This window comes from Orcinus orca, chromosome 9 (assembly GCF_937001465.1).
Source record: "Orcinus orca chromosome 9, mOrcOrc1.1, whole genome shotgun sequence".
Lineage (NCBI taxonomy): Eukaryota > Metazoa > Chordata > Mammalia > Artiodactyla > Delphinidae > Orcinus > Orcinus orca.
The window spans coordinates 57865808-57885484 of NC_064567.1; the positions used below are offsets into that span (position 1 = coordinate 57865808).

General features: G+C 43.1%; 2 protein-coding genes and 1 long non-coding RNA gene across 10 annotated transcripts in view; 1 reads left to right on the forward strand and 2 right to left on the reverse strand.

The window, feature by feature from the left end:
- SGCE (sarcoglycan epsilon) overlaps positions 1-4762 on the reverse strand; it is a 67520-nt gene extending 62758 nt beyond the window's left edge. For 2 of the 7 annotated variants that reach the window (XM_004265583.3, XM_012531521.3), the window contains exon 1: positions 4542-4760. In XM_004265583.3, the coding sequence (XP_004265631.1) occupies positions 4542-4650 (109 nt within the window). In that variant the 5' untranslated portion in view covers positions 4651-4760. Of the gene's footprint in view, positions 1-4541 lie in introns of all 7 variants that reach the window. The other 5 variants (XM_033420467.2, XM_033420466.2, XM_033420465.2 and 2 more) reach the window with 4 other exon arrangements.
- A 186-nt stretch (positions 4763-4948) lies between these two features.
- PEG10 (paternally expressed 10) lies at positions 4949-17734 on the forward strand. Of its 2 annotated transcripts, none has more exon segments than NM_001291097.1 (2): positions 4949-5170; positions 11394-17734. In NM_001291097.1, coding segments are annotated over 2 exon segments (2358 nt in total). In that variant the 5' UTR covers positions 4949-5165; the 3' UTR covers positions 13746-17734.
- LOC125965483 (uncharacterized) overlaps positions 6682-19677 on the reverse strand; it is a 115661-nt gene continuing 102665 nt past the window's right edge. The window contains exon 5 of the long non-coding RNA XR_007479392.1: positions 6682-6821. This is a non-coding gene — a long non-coding RNA (uncharacterized LOC125965483). The remainder of the gene's footprint in view (positions 6822-19677) is intronic.

A 19677-nucleotide genomic window follows, 5' to 3' on the forward strand; every position in this document is an offset into this window, starting at 1 on the left:
CTTGTGATCCTTCACGAGGGACCACTCCCAGACCCAAACCCAGTAAACCCCACACCTGGTGGGTACTGGCTCAGCCTGCCTCATGCTCACAAAGCAATCCTGCTAGTCTAACACAGCATCTCACACACAAGAGCATCCTAAAGCCTTGACAAATGCTTAGCTGAAAGCAAGATTCACTTATCTTTCAAAGCAAAGTGTAAAAAATCTACACATATTAAAATTATAGTCATGTAAAAATATATATGCACATGGAACAAAGACTAGAAGGGAAGGAACATCAGTGGAAATGTTTCTTCTAGTGTCAGATGGTAGAGATTGTTTTTTATTCAATACTGTCTGTACTATAGTTACATTGTTTAAAAAAACTGAATTTTGCTTAGACAGAATTTTGCTTGGAAGCAGTTCGGAAGCAGTTCATGTGGAACAACTTTAAGAGCATTGAGACTCTATCTGATTCTACCAACCTGAAAAATACTTGTTGATCTTTAGAAACACCAGCTTCCTTTTCTGAATTATGCACTGATGCTTTTGGCTTAATATTTTTAGAAATCAGGGAGAAAGCAAACTGGAGAACTGGATCCTAAAGTTTAGAAAAAGCCTGGATGTCAATGCATGTGTGTGTGCCCAAGTGTCTATCTGTCCATGTTTGTCCGTCTGTCTATCTGCCTACCCATGTGTATCTGTCTTTCTATCATGCCTGTCTCTCTGTCTCTGATGGAGGGATTGGAAAGGATATAAAGAAAAAAATCACAATGTTAATACTTCTGTGAAGCTCTGGACTTAAACAGAGCTCCAGACCAAGAATCTCTAACGGACACATAAACCCACGTCATCTATTCACTTACAGTCCTTTTTTACACTAAGAGTAGGAAATAAGACCAACAATAGAATTTACACTTCGGTGTTTAGAACTGACTTAACGGTAAGTTTTAAGAAAAGGGATCAGATAGAGTAAGCGTGGAGGGTTAGTAAAAAAGAAAAAGAAACAAAGTAGCTGGTTATTTTGGAGAAAATGTGATCCATAAATACTGCACTTATTACAATCCCAACCAATCTGTATATCTGATTGAGAATTTTTTAACATGTCAGGGTTTCTTCAATGCTTCAACACTTTGTTTGGAGCATGGTTTTTATCAGTGAAAACCAGTGCTAGAAACTGGATACGTGTTACTTTTCTCTCTCATCGGTTTTCTCACTGTCCCTTGCTAATTTTCAATGTCTGAGAGACAAGTGAAAATTCCGCTTTGCTTAGAAAAACAATTTGTCCACCATACTAGAATTTAAACTAAATATATGAGGTAAAGCAACAGTTTTTGGATTTATGGCAAACTCTTATAATAAATGGATAAAATGATCAAGTACTAAGTCCAGTTAATATTTGACAGCTGAAAATTTTACTTTGCTTAGAAATGAATTTTTCCTAATATACTAAAAGGTAAGTCAAATGCATGTGGTAAATCAGCAGATTCATAGAGCCACAGCAAACTGTCATCTAAAATAGATAAAATGTCCGACTAGAAAGTCCAGTTATTATTTGACAAGTGAAAATTCAACCTTATTGTTTTGGAATACAATTTTCCCACCATCCAAGAAATTAAGCTGAACATATAAGGCAAATCAACAGCTTCACAGATACATGGCAAATTGTCTTAAATAAATAAAACGTCCAATTAGAAACTCTAGCTATTATTTGACAAGTGAAAATCCCACTTTGTTTTTAAATACAATTTTCCCACTACACTAGAAGTTAAAATACAGGTGGTAAATCAACAGCTTCATAGATCCACAGGAAATTCTCATAAAAATGGATTAAAATGTTCAGATGCAATGCCCAGTTATTATTTGATAAAGTATATAATGCACATTAGCACCTCTTTTTGCTTTGCGTGTAATCTTGTGCAAAACGGGTAAGAAACCAACAACATTGGGAACAAATATCTGAGAAACTCCAAAATTCACTCATGATATCAAATGTCAAGAAAGTGTTTTAAATTCCTGTCTATTAAGTTGGGGGGTGTAGTTTTGTTGTTTTAGGTAACATGTTATCTCAAGTATTTATCTATTAACATTGTATTTTTGTTTTTATGTTTAACATTGTTTTGCTGCTTTAGATTAAAAAGTTTTATCAAAACTACTTATCTACTGATGTTTTTTCCTTAGAAAAATCTATTTCTGAGCAAAAATTATTTCATATGTAGAAGAATAAAAAACACAAGGAAATATAACAAATGATTACTATGTGTATATTAGAATAGTGAGATCAGAGGAAACTATTCTTTGGTTTTAAATATTTCTGTACCAATGTTCATTTAAAATTTTAATTAGAAAAAGTAATTAATACTATTTCCTTTTAAAAAAAACTCTGCAAATTTAATGTTATTAGATAGTTAAGGCTCCTTGAAGAGAAAAAATGGAGGAAATTAATTTGATCCCATTTTCAATTTTTAGAAATTATACATGTGCAACTCTGTGAAAAATGTATATTATTTACGCACATGTATATGCATAGATAAAGTAGAGCGCATAATGTTTACTGGGGTTATCGCAGGATGAAGAGATTACAGGTGATCTTGATTTTCTTCTTGATTTTTTTTTTCCCCAGTTTCTGGAGTTTTTCTTCCCTAAATTTTGTACAATGAATAGGAATTACTTTTATTATGATAAGGATAATACTAAAGCTGTTTTTTTTCCACAAACACACCCCCCACCAAAAAAAATCCTGGCTAACATTTTGAAATAAAAATTCAAATAGGTTCAAACTTGTTCAAACTTTAAAAGTCTTGGGATAGATTTTTAAACCTGAATTTTCTCTATCACCTATACTATTTTTTAATTTCATTTTTTAGAAAAAAGAATGTCTATCAGTTAACAAACAAGTAGATGAAGTAACTCTCCTGGATTAAAAATGCTAAGAATTTGACAGTCCGGAGGTCACCAGAACAGTACTCTAGCATACATAAGAAATCCTGAAATTCTACATTGCAGAAAAGAGTGAACATCCTAAACATTAAAAGGCACTAGGCACTTCTAACAGTATAATTATGTTCACCCAACTTCCTAGAAAAATATCTTTCAGTGTTGGAAATCTGCACTTCATTCATTCACATATCTGACAGTCAACATTTTATTTCTGATTAAAAAGTAGAATCTCAATAAATGTGCTACAGTTCTGTTTACTCCTAGAAAGGCTCACTTTAAGTGAGATCTCTGCCATCGTATCATCTACAATGGGTCAAATTCTTATCTATCCTCCTACAATGGGTCAAATTCTTATCTATCCTCTATGTATAAAATAATCTGTAGCAATGTTACTGAAATATGCTCAGTTTTAGCCTTTATATACAAATGTGTCTCATCTGTGTTTCAGGAACCTCACTCAGTTGTAGGCAACTGGTTTTTCATTTTAAACTTCTTTTACTAAGATTATCAACAGATTGTCCCTTTCCTCAGTGCGTAACACTCTGAGGCACTTAAATGGAAACCCACATTAAGGCTTTTTTTCCAGCATCCTTCCTCATCAGTATTTTAAAGTCTTGTAACTCACTGCAATTTTCTCTAACGTAAAATATATATGTTTATATGTATAAATATACACAAATATTTGCGGCCGAATCTCGGCAACACGCTTCAAAGGATTAAACGTGCGGTAACCGTGACTAAATGTATTCATTCACCCTACAAGATTTAGAAAAATGTAATGTTGCAGAGAGATCTAGGTCTGTGCGTAAACCTCGTAATCACCACCACAAGGCCGTAGCTGGGAGCCTCCGAAGCCCGCCAACTACACTGGAGGCATCCACAGCTGTTTCTAATTGTTTTTGCTTTCTCGAAATAGTGCACTTGGTGGGGCAAACCGTTCTGTTTGCAGCATCTCTGGCCCCCAGCCGAGGTTAACCTGACCTCAACACCCTGTTTGGCTCCTAGCGTTTCATGATTCCTTTTCCCTGCTCCGCAAAACCTAAGAAAAACGAGATTTCCGTCGCCGAGAAATTCTCTTAGAAAGAGGGGAGAATTAGGCGTTTCAAATGCACATTTTTGTGTTCTCTCCAGATCGGATTCAAGAAAAGGAAAAAAAAGATGCGTTTGTGTAGAGGGAGGCGCAGCTTGACACCCATTTCCTACGGCGCGCCTCTGGGCCGCAGAGCCCCATTCGCGGGGTAAGCCACAACCCCCCCCCCGAAATGGTCAACGACCCCCAGCTCTTTCAGGCAGGGATCGGGAGAGGTTCACCACCAGGACTGCTGGGGGTGGGGTGGGGGAGCAATGGGAATGGAAATTGGAGATGGAATTTCGGCGCCTCCGGGCAGGGAGGGGCCCGCAGGGGGCGCGGAGAAAAAAGGCCAGGGGTCAAGCCTGGTAGGGGACGTACAGGGCCCGGGAAGTGGGGTGCGGGGCGTCCTGGAGGAGGGGTGCACTGGGGATTCCGCAGCAAGAGGGGCTGATGCCCAGAAAATGCACCCGGGTACCCAAAACCCAGGCGGGGGATGGGGAAGCGGCGGCCTGTTGGCCCCAGGACCTCCCGTCGCGCGCGGGCCACTAACCTGTCAGCAAGAAGGTGCCAGTGGTTGCGGGGCTCATCCTGCGTGTCCCCCGACACTGTCCCGTCCAAGCACAAGGGTCTCCCAGCTCCCACCACCAGGGCAATTGCATTCTTGGCCTGCCTAGGCCGGGCCGTCCTCGATTCTCCACTCCCCTCCCTTTCTTCTTTCCTCCCAGCTTGGCCAGTTCAGCATCAGCATCCTGCACCCCCTCCTTAATCCCGTGCTCCCTCTAGCGGCGGGCCAGTGTAGCGTGGCCATCGCCCCCACCCCCATCTCCCCCACCCCCCATCCCCCATCCCCTCCGCCCCCGCTCCCCCCTCCGCCCCCCTAACCCGCGGAGCACGCTGGGATTTGGCGCCCCCCTCCTCGGTTCAGCCTATATAAGGCTCCCAGTCGGCGCTCTCGGTACACGCGCTTCAACTTCGGTTGGTGTGTGTCGAAGAAACCTGACTACGACCTGAGGAGACCAGCGAAGAGGGACCACCGAGCCTCGCGAAAGGTCCGCTGAGCGGGCTCGCGTCCGGAGCCACTCCGGGCTGCCGAGCACCCAGCGGAGCCCACGCCTGGCACAGGTGTGGGACCCCGTCCTTAGTGTCTTCGCAGAGGAGTCCTCGCGTGGTGAGTATGCGGTGAGGATGTTTCTTTTTTTTTTTTAAGATCACATTCATTCCCCCCTTCTTATCGGAAGCTGCGGGAGATGGAGTAGCGCCTGGAATGTCTCCACGCACACCTTGTCACGCCTTCACTGGCTGTGCCCCAAAACTGCATGGAGAAACCTAGCCTTCAGGGCTTTGATTTCCAGAACCTAAGTCCAGATACGGACTGTAGACACATATGAGCTGCGGACAAACATGAGCTGTAGACGGACATGAGCTACAGACCAATTTGCAAATGCGCTGCAAAGTGATATGCACTACAAACTAATTGGCGCTTCAAATGCGCTACAAACTGATGAGCGCTTCAAATGCGCTACGGACGGATGGGCGCTTCAATGCGCTACAGACTTGATGGATGCTTCTTTGCGCTAGAACCAGTATGAACTGCAACGATATGTGAGCCGCAGACTGATGACTGATTTGCGCTCTAAATGCGCTACAAAATCTGAGCTGTAGAAGATCAGCTCTACAAAAATGATAACGATTAGCACGACAACAGCGCTTCATTGCGCTCCAAGACACAGGAACCGCAGAGGTACATGAGCTGCGGAACAATTTACACCTAAAATGCGCTACAAAGTAATAACAGCTGCAGAGGTACACAAGCTGCAGTGTTTTGCGCTACAAAGAAACCAGCTGAAGTGCACATGAACTGAAGAGTAAGATTACTCTGTCTTCTTGGAGGAACCCCACCCTTTGTCTCTTACACACCTTTTGGAATGGCTCCCACTATGTTTTTCTACAGGACGGTTCTCTGCATGATGGTGCTGTTAGACAAAATGGAGCCCTGGGCAAAAATTAGTGTTTAACATTCTGCCCACACCACTCCTGCTATGGCAGTGGAGTGGAAGGGCGCTGACTTGAGCGTAAAAAAGCTTTTGGTGGTGGCAGAGCGGGCTGCCTTGCCTAGTTGCGCTTGATTGAAGTGGCGGTATAGTTGTAGTGGTGGCGCGAATTGGCGTCCAGCAACAGTTTGTGGAAACTGGTTTGCTTAGTCTTGGAAGGCGCGGGGTGGTGGTGGGGGAATTGGATCTGGGGGTGATTGCTCTTGTTGCATGAAATGAATCTGCCTGTTGGAGGCTGGTGGGAGGTGCTTGGGGAGGGGGGAATCCTGGGAGAGGCATGCAGCCAGTCTCAGACCTGCCCCGCCCATCCTAGCGCGCCTTCTCTGCAGTATCTCCTAGGAACAGGCTTAGCACCTCCCAGCACCTACTCAGAGCGCGCCTCCTCTGCGGCGCGCCTTCCCAGAGCGCGCCTTCTAGACCCTGCCTCCCCAGACCCCGCGCCTCCCCGAGCCCGCCTCCTCTGAGGCGGTTCCTCTAGACCCCTCCTCCCTCTGAGCCCCCCTTCTCTGGAGTGGCTCCTCCAGACCGCACCTCTCAAAACTTGGCCCCGCCCTGAACCAGCCTCTTCTGGGCTGGCCTATGGCCCCACCTCCCCAGGGCCCACCTGCGCCTGCGCAGTGTGGGCCCCCACCCCTCCCATCAGGTACCCCTCCCATCAGGTACCCCTCCTTTGCGCCTGCGTCTTCGCTGCCTGCGCCTGGCTGCACAGCCCAGCTCTCCTGCGGTTTCGCTGCTGCGGTTTCTCTTTTGCGCCGGTTTTGCTTTTTATCCACCAGTGTCTAATAAATATAAGAAAAATAAATAAGGACAATTAACAACAATAATAATTATACATGGCATTAATAAGCACTTTGCATATGTTAAACAACATAATCCCACAATTTAAACTCCTGATAGTGGCTTATGAAGGGTGCTTCCAAGCTGACGTGGCTGGCGCCTCTAAAGGCAATCTAGCTAAACGTTTTTACTGCAAATGAAAAAATATTTTAAATGCTTTTAACATCATTAAATTTTAAGATTTTTTAAACCTTAAAAAATTAAAATTAAAAATTTAATTTTTTAAAACTAAAAAACTCAAGTTCTTTTGACACACTAGTGGACCTTTGTGGTGGGACGTACTGGAATCATATGCTTTGGTGGCTACAAAATAAAGAACAACTTGAACTTTGTTTCACAGGAGTTTTAAGTGACTTTGTTGGTGCTACTGGCTTGGCCTCTGAGCAAGGATGAGGTGTTTATCTGGATTTTTTTCTTGGAATTTTAGGGGATTAGCCCTGGCTAACTTGCCTACATAATTGTGCCTGACACATTGTAGGCACAAATAAGTGTTAAATGACCAGAGTAAACTGGTTTATTCAGTGTCTTCCTTGGTGTCTGCCGTTGTGTTCTGGTTTTTTGCTCCTGGCTATTTCCTATGGTGTTTTGCTGTCCTGGGTTGTCCAAGACATTGCTTGCCTTATCTCTCTCTCATTCAACAGGATCTTTAAAAAAAAAAAAAAAAGCATTTTTAAGCTCCAATAATGTAAGCGGTAATTATAATTCAAAGCAACTAAATTCAAAACACTCAAAATAATTAGCTTTTTTATAAACTAAAAAGCAAAAGCTAATTATTTAAATTTGGGGCAAGTGGATTATTTAATCGTACATAATTGTCATTTAAAATTTGTGTAATGTAACAAAGTGGTTACATGAGAAAATATAGATTGAAGGTTTTAGCTGGCATTTAAAAATATCTATATAAAACAAATTTATAGCTAACTGCCAATCCTCTATTTATGTTTCTAACTAAATGAAGAAATTTTAAAACCTGGTTCCATATATTAGAAACCATGAGCCAGGAGTGTTACAGGGGCATTTGGAAGCACTGGCTCCCAAAAACCTGTCACACCCCACCAATCACCCCTCCCCCCAAGCCCCCAACAAGTATACAATCTATGAATAACGTGTGCTAATCATAATTACACCTTTCAGTAAGTCCCCAGGCCCCTTTTACCCACCTTGCCACCCTGACCCCTCTTCTCTTCGGAATTTGTGTCTGCATTTTAAAGAGGTTCAAAACAATGGTTTGAAAAATGTGCATATTATTAGAATTTGCATTTCGCAAATAGTACTCATAGCTCTCAAAAAGAAATGTGGACGTTTGCAAATAAAACAATTAAGCACTGTTTAATGAAGTGTCATTTACTAGTGCGATGTTTAATGTATGGCGGGTTTTGGCTACTTTTGCACCTTGGTGTGTTTGTAGGGGGGGTGCGGGGGATAGAAAGTTTCAAAAGTCATTGTGAAGAGTCAAAGATGAAGCAAATGTCTTTACTTCTTAAATAGAGTAATACTGAACTCTTTTTCATGTCACCTTTATGGTGGCATCTGTCCCAGGGAGCTTAGCTTTATGCTGTGTGTCCTTCCAGGTTTTAGGCACAGGGCCCCTTGACCCACCTTCCCAGTCCAGCCCCTACTAAGGGGGTGTTTAAGGAGCCATAGTCCTATATTCAAGTCAAGTTACCGTTCTCCTGTTCCCATGTTAACTGGTGCTCCAATTGCTGTTTAAACATTTGTAAACTTTACTTATACTGTTGACTTGCCTGCCCACTGCCCTATCACTTTTAATGGTTAAACGACTCTGTTCTGGGCAGTTAACTCTTTTAGGACTTAGAGTCCCACCCCAAAATTACAAACCCCGGGAGTGTAGGCCTTAGGCCTGATATTGGTAAAAGTTAAGGGCCTCAAACCGGTGATCTCGAAGGTAAAAAAAGGCCCTGAATTTGTTTGACCAGCACTGTATTTAAAAATTTTACAAGAATTAAAAGATGGGGGGGGGTGGGGTATGCATCCCCAAGTTAAATAGTTGCAGCCCCTTCCTGTTTTCCTATCTCCAGTCTCTTCTCACCTTTATATTACCTTCCTGTCACCAAAAGCATTTGAATTTTAAACTCTTATTAATCTTCCGTTTCCAAAAACAATACAGTGATTGTTTGCTGATTTCCTAATGTGTTGTTATTTCTCTCCTATCGTGTTTTGCAGATGTGAAAACCATCAGACCTGGGCCTCATTAAAGCCCACCCCAGTGACTGTGATTGACATATAGGTTGTTAACCTTCCTGACCTGGGTCGCGATGCTCCAGGCCATGCTGTGAATGCCTTTTCAGAAGTCTTGTCTCTAAGTTTTTAAGTATTAGTGTCTTGATGACAGAAGTGACACCTGAGTCACCTGACCTGCGCTTATTAGTTGCTTTTTAATGGGACATTAAAACTCTTAAGTTTAATTAATAAAAATTGCATTATTTTGTGATCTCATTTTCTGAATGTCACCAATATAATTGTCTTTAAGCAGCTGGAAATGAAACAATGTCACAGGCTATGATGTGTTAATTACATCTTCTGATATTTTTTTTCTAAACTTGAAGATTTTATCTTGCATGTCAACTATTAGCTGTTTCCATAGCCTAAGCTACTAAAGTAATTAAGTAGCATTTAAAACTATTAAAATGGCACAGTAATTCTGTCCCTTAAGGACTCTACTTGCTGTATAGCCACTCCTTGAAGAGGCCATACCCACAGTCCAGGGCATAGGGAAAATGGTTGTGGATGGCAGGGCTGGGGCAGGGGAGGGGCCTAAAGAATGAGGAGGGGTCTTAGGAAGGAAGGAGGAAGGGGTATTTCTCTACAGCCAGGCATCATGTTTGATTACCATCACCTTTTTTTTTTCCCTTGTACACTATTGGTTGAAATATTAGCTATTTTTCACCTAACTTCTCTGAATAACACGTTTATCTTTGTGGCTTTATTTTACATAATTAATTTGGTGTCCATTTTTTACCTTGATGGGTCAGAGAGGAACAGGTGACCAGGACTGCCAAGTTAAAATGTAGTGAATAGGCAGTCTGCCTGCTTTACATATTATATTTTTAAACTTTTGAGCACTTTCCTAGAGTTTTCCAAATATGAGAATTTGAGGCCTGTTAAAAAAATCATCAGAGTGTTAAAATAATTACTCAAAATGAATTTAACCCTATTTCCAGGAAGTACACAGGCCCTGTGTGCTGATTTATTATATGTATGATTTATTGTCACCCTACCCATAATTAGGACATTTAACCCCCCTGTCCCCTCCCCCCCCACACACACACAGTCACTCACCCCGCTAGGAGTGACCCATCCCACTCTCAGTTACAAACTTTTAGGTGGGGCTGTATTGACAAACCTTGTTTAAAAACCTGGGATTGCACACTGCTGACCTGCAAGCCTAATGAGGCCCTGGATTTGTCTGACCAACACAGTATTTAAAAAAAAAAAAAAATTAGTATCTTTAGTGGGATGTGCATCCCCAGGTTGCCATAGTTGCAGCCCCTCCCTGTTTTAATCGCAGCCTCATTACACAGAAATTTAAAGTTTCTGTTCTTTATTAATAACTTCATTAATATCAGCTAACAGTTATTGAATACTCACTATGTGCTTTACCTGCATTATTTAATTAAATCCTTATTATAAGTTTGAGGTATACTATTATTGGGCTTCTTTGAATGTCCCATTTTATAGCCCAGCTACTCCTAGGAGACGTCAATTAATATTTGTTGATTGACTGCATAATAAGGAGGGAAACTGATATACACAGGTTGCTACTCATTGCCATTTCTGTCCCAAAGGGAATTCTCTTTGGGAAATCAAATTATGGCCCGAAAAGTAATTCAGACAATCCAAACTGGTCTGGTGGCAGTTGTTGTTTGTTTCAATGACTAGTTGCCTTCTCTGTAGAGGTGGATCAGGGTCGAGACAGTGGGCCGGAGTGCCCCTCTCCCCCCAGGTTGATGAATACAGGCACTGTGATTTTTAACTCACCCCTCCCCTTTCTTTTTCTTGGTTTTCTATTGGCTGGAATAGTAGCAACTTTTCGGGTAACTTCTCTAATAATAAAGTTATAATTTTGACTTTACTTTGTGTAACTTTTCCACTATCAATCTTTGCTTGAAAGTTTCTTGCTCTGCTCTCTCCTTATAAAACTTCTTGTTTGGAGTGTCTCCTCATTCTTTATTAGTCAGTAAAGGTCATAGTGCTGTTGATACAGTTGTGTATTGTTGAATCATGATGAACAGGTGATTGTTGAGGAGGAAAAAGTCATTTGGACATCAAAAAGTAGGATGCTTTTCATTATCTACTGTCCTACTGATTAATAGCTTTTTTGCAGGGCTTTTGTCTGTTTATGAACTATTGATGTGAGCAAGCAGAACAAAGAGATGCTTTAAATACTCATGTGTTTAGAGTACTTTAGTAGATACTGTAAATGATAAAATCTTCTTTGTATTGTGGTGCTTTAAATGCATATGTTGAATGTATGCTTTTATCTTCACTTACAGAAACAAAAAGCTTCTGAAAACCAAAAGGCGAAAGGGTGGAAGAGGAGGCCAGGATCCAGGCCTCTCTCCCCACCGGAGTGAAGCTGCACTTGGGAGGTCTCCTCCCACCCCACCTCTCACCCTGGGGCCCGACTGCCCACCTCCTCCTCCTCCGCCTCCCCCCAACGATCCTGCCTCCCCCTCCAGCTCCCCCTGCAGCGGCCAAAGGGGCCAGTACAACACCAACCTGGCCGAACGAAGGCGGGAGGATCTCTCTGAAGAGATCAACAACCTCAGAGAGAAGGTCATGAAGCAGTCCGAGGAGAACAACAACCTGCAGAACCAGGTACAGAAACTCACAGAGGAGAACACCTCCCTCCGCGAGCAGGTGGAGCCCGCCCCTGAGGAGGAGGAAGATGACATTGAGCTCTGCGGAGCTGCAGCCGCTGCTGCCCCAGCCACTCCGATCGAGGAAGAGAGCCCAGAAGACCTTCCCGAGAAGTTTGACGGCAACCCAGACATGCTGGTGCCTTTCATGGCCCAGTGCCAGCTCTTCATGGAAAAGAGCACCAGAGATTTCTCCATTGATCGCGTGCGTGTCTGCTTCGTGACAAGCATGATGACCGGCCGTGCTGCCCGCTGGGCCTCCGCCAAGCTAGAGCGATCCCACTACCTGATGCACAACTACCCAGCCTTCATGACCGAAATGAAGCATGTGTTTGAAGACCCTCAGCGGCGCGAGGCTGCCAAACGCAAGATCAGACGCCTGCGCCAAGGCATGGGGTCAGTCATCGACTATTCCAACACTTTCCAGATGATCGCCCAGGACCTGGATTGGAACGAGCCTGCCTTGATTGACCAGTACCACGAGGGCCTCAGCGACCACATTCAGGCGGAGCTGTCGCGCCTCGAAGTCGCCAAGTCGCTGTCCGCACTGATCGGCCAGTGCATCCACATCGAGAGAAGGCTGGCCCGGGCAGCCGCCGCCCGCAAGCCGCGCTCCCCGCCCCGTGCGCTGGTGATGCCTCACGTCAACAGCCACCACCAGGTAGATCCGACCGAGCCCGTGGGAGGTGCCCGCATGCGCCTGACCCAGGAAGAAAAAGAAAGACGCCGAAAGCTGAACCTGTGCCTCTACTGTGGGAATGGAGGTCACTACGCCGACAACTGTCCTGCCAAGGCCTCGAAGGCTTCGCCGGCGGGAAACTCCCCGGCCCCGCTGTAGAGGGACCTTCAGCGACCGGGCCGGAATTAATAAGGTCCCCACAAGATGATGCTGCTTCATCGCCACACTTGCAAGTGATGCTCCAGATTCATCTTCCGGGCAGACACACCCTGTTTGTCCGAGCCATGATTGATTCTGGTGCTTCCGGCAACTTCATTGACCACGAATACGTTGCCCAGAATGGCATTCCTCTGAGAGTCAAGGACTGGCCAATACTTGTAGAAGCGATTGATGGACGTCCCATAGCATCGGGCCCAGTTGTCCATGAAACGCACAACCTGATCGTCGACTTGGGAGATCACCGTGAGGTGCTGTCATTCGATGTGACTCAGTCTCCGTTCTTCCCCATCGTCCTAGGGGTGCGCTGGCTGAGCACACACGATCCCAACATCACGTGGAGCACCCGATCGATCGTCTTCGATTCCGAATATTGCCGATACCATTGCCGGATGTACTCTCCGATACCACCCGCGCTCCCACCACCAGCACAACCGTCATTGTATTACCCGGTGGAAGGATACAGAGTTTACCAACCCGTGAGGTATTACTACGTCCAGAATGTGTACACTCCAGTAGATGAAAACGTCTACCCAGACAACCGTCTGGTTGACCCTAACATAGAAATGATCCCTGGAGCACACAGTATTCCCAGCGGACACGTGTACTCACTGTCGGAACCCGAAATGGCAGCTCTGCGAGATTTTGTGGCCCGAAACGTGAAAGATGGGCTCATTACTCCCACCGTCGCACCCAACGGAGCCCAAGTTCTCCAAGTGAAAAGGGGGTGGAAACTGCAAGTTTCTTACGACTGCCGAGCTCCCAACAATTTCACCATCCAGAATGAGTATCCTCGACTCTCTATTCCAAATTTAGAAGACCAAGCTCACCTGGCGACGTACACTGAATACGTACCTCAAATACCAGGATATCCGACCTACCCTGCATATGCCACGTACCCGACCTACCCGGTAGGATTCGCCTGGTACCCCGTGGGGCGAGATGGACAGGGGCGATCGCTCTATGTCCCCGTGATGATCACCTGGAATCCGCACTGGTACCGCCAGCCACCAGTGCCCCAGTACCCACCGCCACAGCCGCCGCCGCCGCCGCCGCCCCCACCCCCGCCGCCGTCTTACAGCACCATGTAAATACGCATCATGTCCTTCAGGATCTCTGCCCTCGAAGTGAACTCCTGTTCAGCTTCTCAATCAGTGACTGCGTGCTAAATTGGGCTATTGCACCTTCAGACCAACCTGAGGCACAGGTTTTCTCTGAAACGGCTACAGAAGGTCAGGGCCACCCTGGACTGGGGCACATCCTAAAGCACCCACAGACCTCCACTGTTTGGTGGAAGTGACAAAATATTTACCAACGAATCATCTCTGTTTTCCACCTTAACTGCCAATCTAATTAAAATTCGTAATAAGTTTACTTCCCAGCAAACCCTGGAAGCCTGGGTTTTACCTGCTGAAACCTCTGTCACCATATGAATTATTGGCTGCCAGGTTCCTCATATAATAGTTACTGAGAAGCTGATGCAAACACAGGAAATGCTGTTTTCTTTATGGAGGGGGAGACAAGGAGGAGGAGGACATGACTTTTCTTGCAGTTTCGGTACTCTCTTTACATCTTTGGAGGACCGAGGCCTTATTAAGGAAGCCACAATTATTGGTGCAGTGTGAAACGGCTTCCATGATCTTTTTGCTGCACCCTTTGAAACTTCACCATCTTCAAACTCCACTTTCATGATGCAAGGAGCAGCAACTCAACTGGTTCCCCCAGGAGGAGGCAAAACCCCTGCAACAGAAACACCTCAGGCCTCGGAAGGAAGTATGCTTAGATGGACGTTGGCATGTGTGAGTGTGCCTTCACATCCTGGTGCAAATCACATGTACCCAATAACTCTGGCTTTGTCACAACACCTTACCATCACCATGCCAGCAATGGCTTCCACAAAACCTTAAACCTGGTAACCAGAGACTATTGGTGGCTCCAGGTGTGTTAGATGTTTGTGAAATGTGATCACCTCTCAGTCATGTATGAGGGCTAACGAGTAGCAAATCAAAAGGACTCCTAAATCCCCATACCCAACTCTTAAAGGGGAGACTCAGAGTTAATGTTACCACCTTGACCTGGAACTTCAGAAAGAATTTTCAAGAGCGTTGTTAATTGGCTGGAAGAGCATCACCTGAAGTCTTGGGAGCATCTATCCATGTCTCTGCCTCCATATGCATCTGGGCATTTCATCATCAGTCCCCTCACTAGACTGTAGCACTAGGATGCTTAGGGAGGGGGAATGATTTTAGCACCCTCTAGGGGTTGGAGCCGATAAGCTGCCAGGAATGAAAGGCCTGCGAAAGCAACTCAAAGCAACAGACAACACAAGAGTTGTCTTCAATCCAGTACCATCAGCTGGTGTCTCCTGGACGCTTTGTGCTAACCTGGCACTGCCTGACTTCCTTTAGCCTGGTCCCTTGCTGCTACCTTGAACTGTTTGTCTAACCTCTCTCTTTCTATTTACTACTGCCACTAACCCTGCTGCAGGATTTGTGTCATCCTTCCTGCCTGGCTGCTGAGACTAGTTTGCTGCCATGCATGGAGAAGAAAGGCAGGCTTCTCGGAGCATGTGTTTCAACACACAGTCTCCAACAGTTTGAGTAGGAAAACAACATGGTGTATATTTCAAATTGCCTGTCATGAAGAGGAGTCTAATGGTGAAGTTTCACTTTTCATCAACATCATCTTTCACATGTTATCACCCACCCTTATCCTTGCATGTTTAAATACTTAAAAGTTTTAGCTGTAGGTTGATAGTGTCCTTTTAACAGTGTTTTAAAGTGGTGACTCTGCTTTCAAAAGTGATTTCCATTGAATTACAAAGTACTATCCAAGTCTTATTGTTAAATTAATTAAAATGGATAAGTAAGGTAGTGTAAAATATTTCTTTACTGTGAACTCTTACAACACTGTGAATGAGAGCCTCCTCAGAACTGGAGTACCTGTATAATAGTTCATCCTGTTCATCTTTAAACTTCTGTTTTAACATCATCCATAATTTCAATTTTTTTTTTATTGGGCCTTTAAAAACTCACACAAAATGATATACAAATTCAAGGAAGATACCTAATTGGCTATTTAATTCAAAACAACTTTTCCTTTTTTTTTTTTTCCCCCAATGGAAGCAGAAAGCTTGTCAGTCACTCGTATTTTAGAGTAATTACTTTTTAAATGGTGCATTTGTGCTTCTGGACTTTTTGAAGCGTCACTTCAGTTTACCTCAGATACCAATCCATCCTCCATACATTTGAATTTAAGTTGTTCTGTGTCACATTTACAGTTGTCACTTGATCTTCAAGCTGCAGAGGGCCTAGAAATGGGCTATTGTCTGCAGCCCCGGCATGTGCACATGGACATTTGCCATCACTACAAGCAGAAGTCTGGAAATGTGGCAACAACAGCTGTCAGGGAGAGCATGGTGGTGTGGGTGAACGACTCACGGATGAAGTCCCTGACACGCTTTTGGCTGTTTCGTAAAGCTTCTGAAAACCTGTTTGGCAGTGTGTACTATGCTCTATAGCTGTATATGCCATCTAGTGTAGGTGTTAAGGATAAGTAATCTCAAATTTATTCTGTAGAATCAGAATTAAGTTTCCTTTCGCTCATGTGATTTATTTCATTGCTGTTGATCAACTATTTTAACTGAATACAATCTTTTTGGCATTTCCCAACAAAATGCCTTATTCAACAGAAAGGGGAAAGCAAAGAATTAAATCTCTAAAGAAGGTGGAAAGGGAGCAATATAGAAACAAAGGAGATAAATAAATTAAAACATCAAAATTATTAAGAAAAGCCAATGGTCTACCTTTTGAAACAAATTGGCAAAATTGATTGACTTTTGGCCCAAATTTTCAGTGTTAATTAAAAAAATCAAGGAAGAAGGTATAAGCTCCCATTGTTAGGCGGACGTGGAGAGAACTAGCTAAGGTCACCATGTTAGGTTGTTGAAACGGAGGAAGTTTACATACATTTCTGAAGGGTCAATTTAGTTTGAGCAATGAGGTATTTGTATTAGATACTGGAAAATGGAGAATTAGTTGGAATAAATCATGTGAGCTAGCACAGTGAACTTGCAGGTGCACAAAATAAGAGGGGCACATCTACGTAGTGCAGTCTGGATTTCTGTTTAAGTTTGCAGGTACCTCTTGGACTCCTGAATTGATCCAGTCATCATCCACCACAGATGTCTAACATCAGATAGAATTCCAAGATTGGCAACAGAGAACACTCTGCTAGAAAGACCTGGGCAGAGATAAAGGACCACCTGCAGAGATGAAGAGCCTGATGGGAACCATGCTGTGTTTTCATCTTAAAGAAAGAATGCACATCGGTTGGGACTGAAAGTTCTTTGTTGTTTCAGATTGTAGAATGCTATCAAATTGGTCTGTGGAAAATTGCATTGTTTCTATATCTTTGTGTAATCAGTATAAGTAACTGGGGATATATATATAATCATAAGTATTTTAGAGTGGGAGGGACTATTAAGTAATCTTAAGTGGGTGGGATTAGTTAAAAAGCATGATATAATGTATTAGATATCTCTGTAAGTGGACATGTGTACTTACTTGTGATCCCTTACCCTGTGATTGCTACCCCTAAAGGTTTCATATAAATTCAGAGGGAACTGCAGGGAGATCAATCTTTTTAGGGCTATTGAACATGGATAAAAACCTAGTGGGAGAAAGTTCAAAGATACTGGATAAATAATTTAATAGAGCCACTCGGCCCTGTGTATTCACTCCAGGGATTGAGATTGTAAGCAAAGCCTTTAGAGAGTTAGGATAGATAGATGCCCTTTGAGAAGTTGTTGCTGGAGTGAAATTGATAATGATGGATAGTAAAGATTCATGGAAGTTACAGGAAAGTGATGAATAAGAACCATTGCTTATGCCCCTGTCAGTAGCCCTCCTCCTCACCTCTGCCCCTTTTCCCTAACTCTACACCTCCTACCTATCCCTGCCCCACCTCCCTGCGCTTCCCCATTTTATTGCTGTTTTCTCTTTACTCTGTATTTCTATTTACTAATATTGTATTGATGTTAGAGTAAAAATTCAATAAAGATTTAGTGGTTAAGTGCAAACTGTGTCTCAATCATTTCAGCATACACTGGCACAAAGTGAACAGGGTGGGGGGAGGACAGGAAAGGGGGAGAGGGAGAGGGGGAAGGAGGGAAGAAGCGGGAAGGGGGGAAAGAGGAAAGGAAGGAGGGGTGAGGAAGGGGGGAGAGGGGGAAGGAGGAAGGAGGGGTAGAGAGAGAGAGGACAAGGGAGGGTGAAGGAAGAAGGAGGAGTTAGGAGGGTAGGGGGTCTAGAGGATGGGGTTGGGGGTGGGAAGGGGGGGGAAGTGGTGGGGGTAATATAATGAATACATCAATCAAGCAACCCAGTATCCATTATTTACCCAGAATACTCCAGGAAATCAACGAAATCATTCCTGCTGCAAATGTTAATGTATAAAATAAAGCCACACAATTAATAGTGACTCTACGGACATAATAAAAAAACTTTTTAAGCTGCAAAACTTTAACATATAAATTAAAGCCACACAATTAATAGAGATTCTACTGACATAATATATAAAACTTTTTATATAAATTTTACTTGGAATATTTGAGGTTTATTAATAGAAAATGATTAAAACTTTAGTGAGGATTAAAAAAATACCAAATATAGTCAGGTATGATGTGCAGAGAAATTAGGATACAGATGTTTTTAATGCCAAGTAACACTAAAACAATATCAGAGTGATCATGAAAGTTATCTAAGGAAAAGTGACAAATGAGGTTCATGAGGCACTCAACCTATCAAATTTCAAAACATAATAACATTAGAGTTGTAGAATAATTGGCTGCATATATAAAACCTGAACTAAATGTATAATGGTAATCATTTCACAATATAAGTCAAACCATTACACTGCATACCTTAAACTTAATGTATGTCAGTTATATCTCAATAAAACTGGAAGAAAAACACCAACAGATTGCCAGCTTCCCCCCTCCTTAGAAAAAGAAAACCTGAAAAAGGGACTCTTGATGATGTGCCAGTTTTGAAGAGTTACTGGGTTCATGTGACATGGTGATGACATAAACACAGTCGTTTATTGGGAATTACACATGGGAGAGGATGACTAAATGGAATGATCTGGGGTAATGATGGACACACAACCTAAAAACTCTCACTTTGGAAACACACTATCCTGAATAGTTACACATCCAGCCCCGAGTTCACAAGGTCTCCAAGGTGCGCTGGGTGGTGGGTGGAACTGGCACAATTGGTAGTGGGACACAAATGCTTGCTTTGGGGGGTGGGGGTTACTTATAACATAGACAATATGGTGTTAGAGCTATTAACCAAACCACTTTGAAAGGAAACTGAAGTACCCTATACATCCCTGTTTTGTTACACCTACACGCCTCCCCCTTCTGACCCCCACCTCTCTTCCTAAACCACGTGATTAAACAGAACTTAAGGGAAAACACACAGATTATAAAAACATATAAAAGCAATTAAACATAGGTGGAGAAGAACTGCTTTTGATCCATACCTCAAAAAATACACTAATGGATTCCAGATCAATCAAGAACTACGAAAAGGAAGAAGTTAATCGCAGAAGAGGGTAAACAAAATTACTCACGGAATCATAATCGCAATCAAAACTAAGACCAGCGGTTTTGAATTCATAAAGAACTGCATAACATAATGAAAAACTATATGGTACACACCTATAAAATATGTGATAACTAACATATTACCCAAGCATCTAATATTTTCCTGGAGAAATTAAATACCCAACCCCCACCCTTTACTCATTTTCTGGCTTTTTAAAAAATATATAAAGACTCTAGATGGATAAATAAATAATAAATAAAGCTGTGTGTGTGTGTGTTCTGGCTTCCTTGAATATATGTAGAGAACAATCTACATGGATAAATAATAAGTAAATAAATAAATGTGTGTGTCTCCTGGCTTTCTTCAATATACGCAGAGAAGAATCTAGATGGATAAATAGTAAATAATAAAT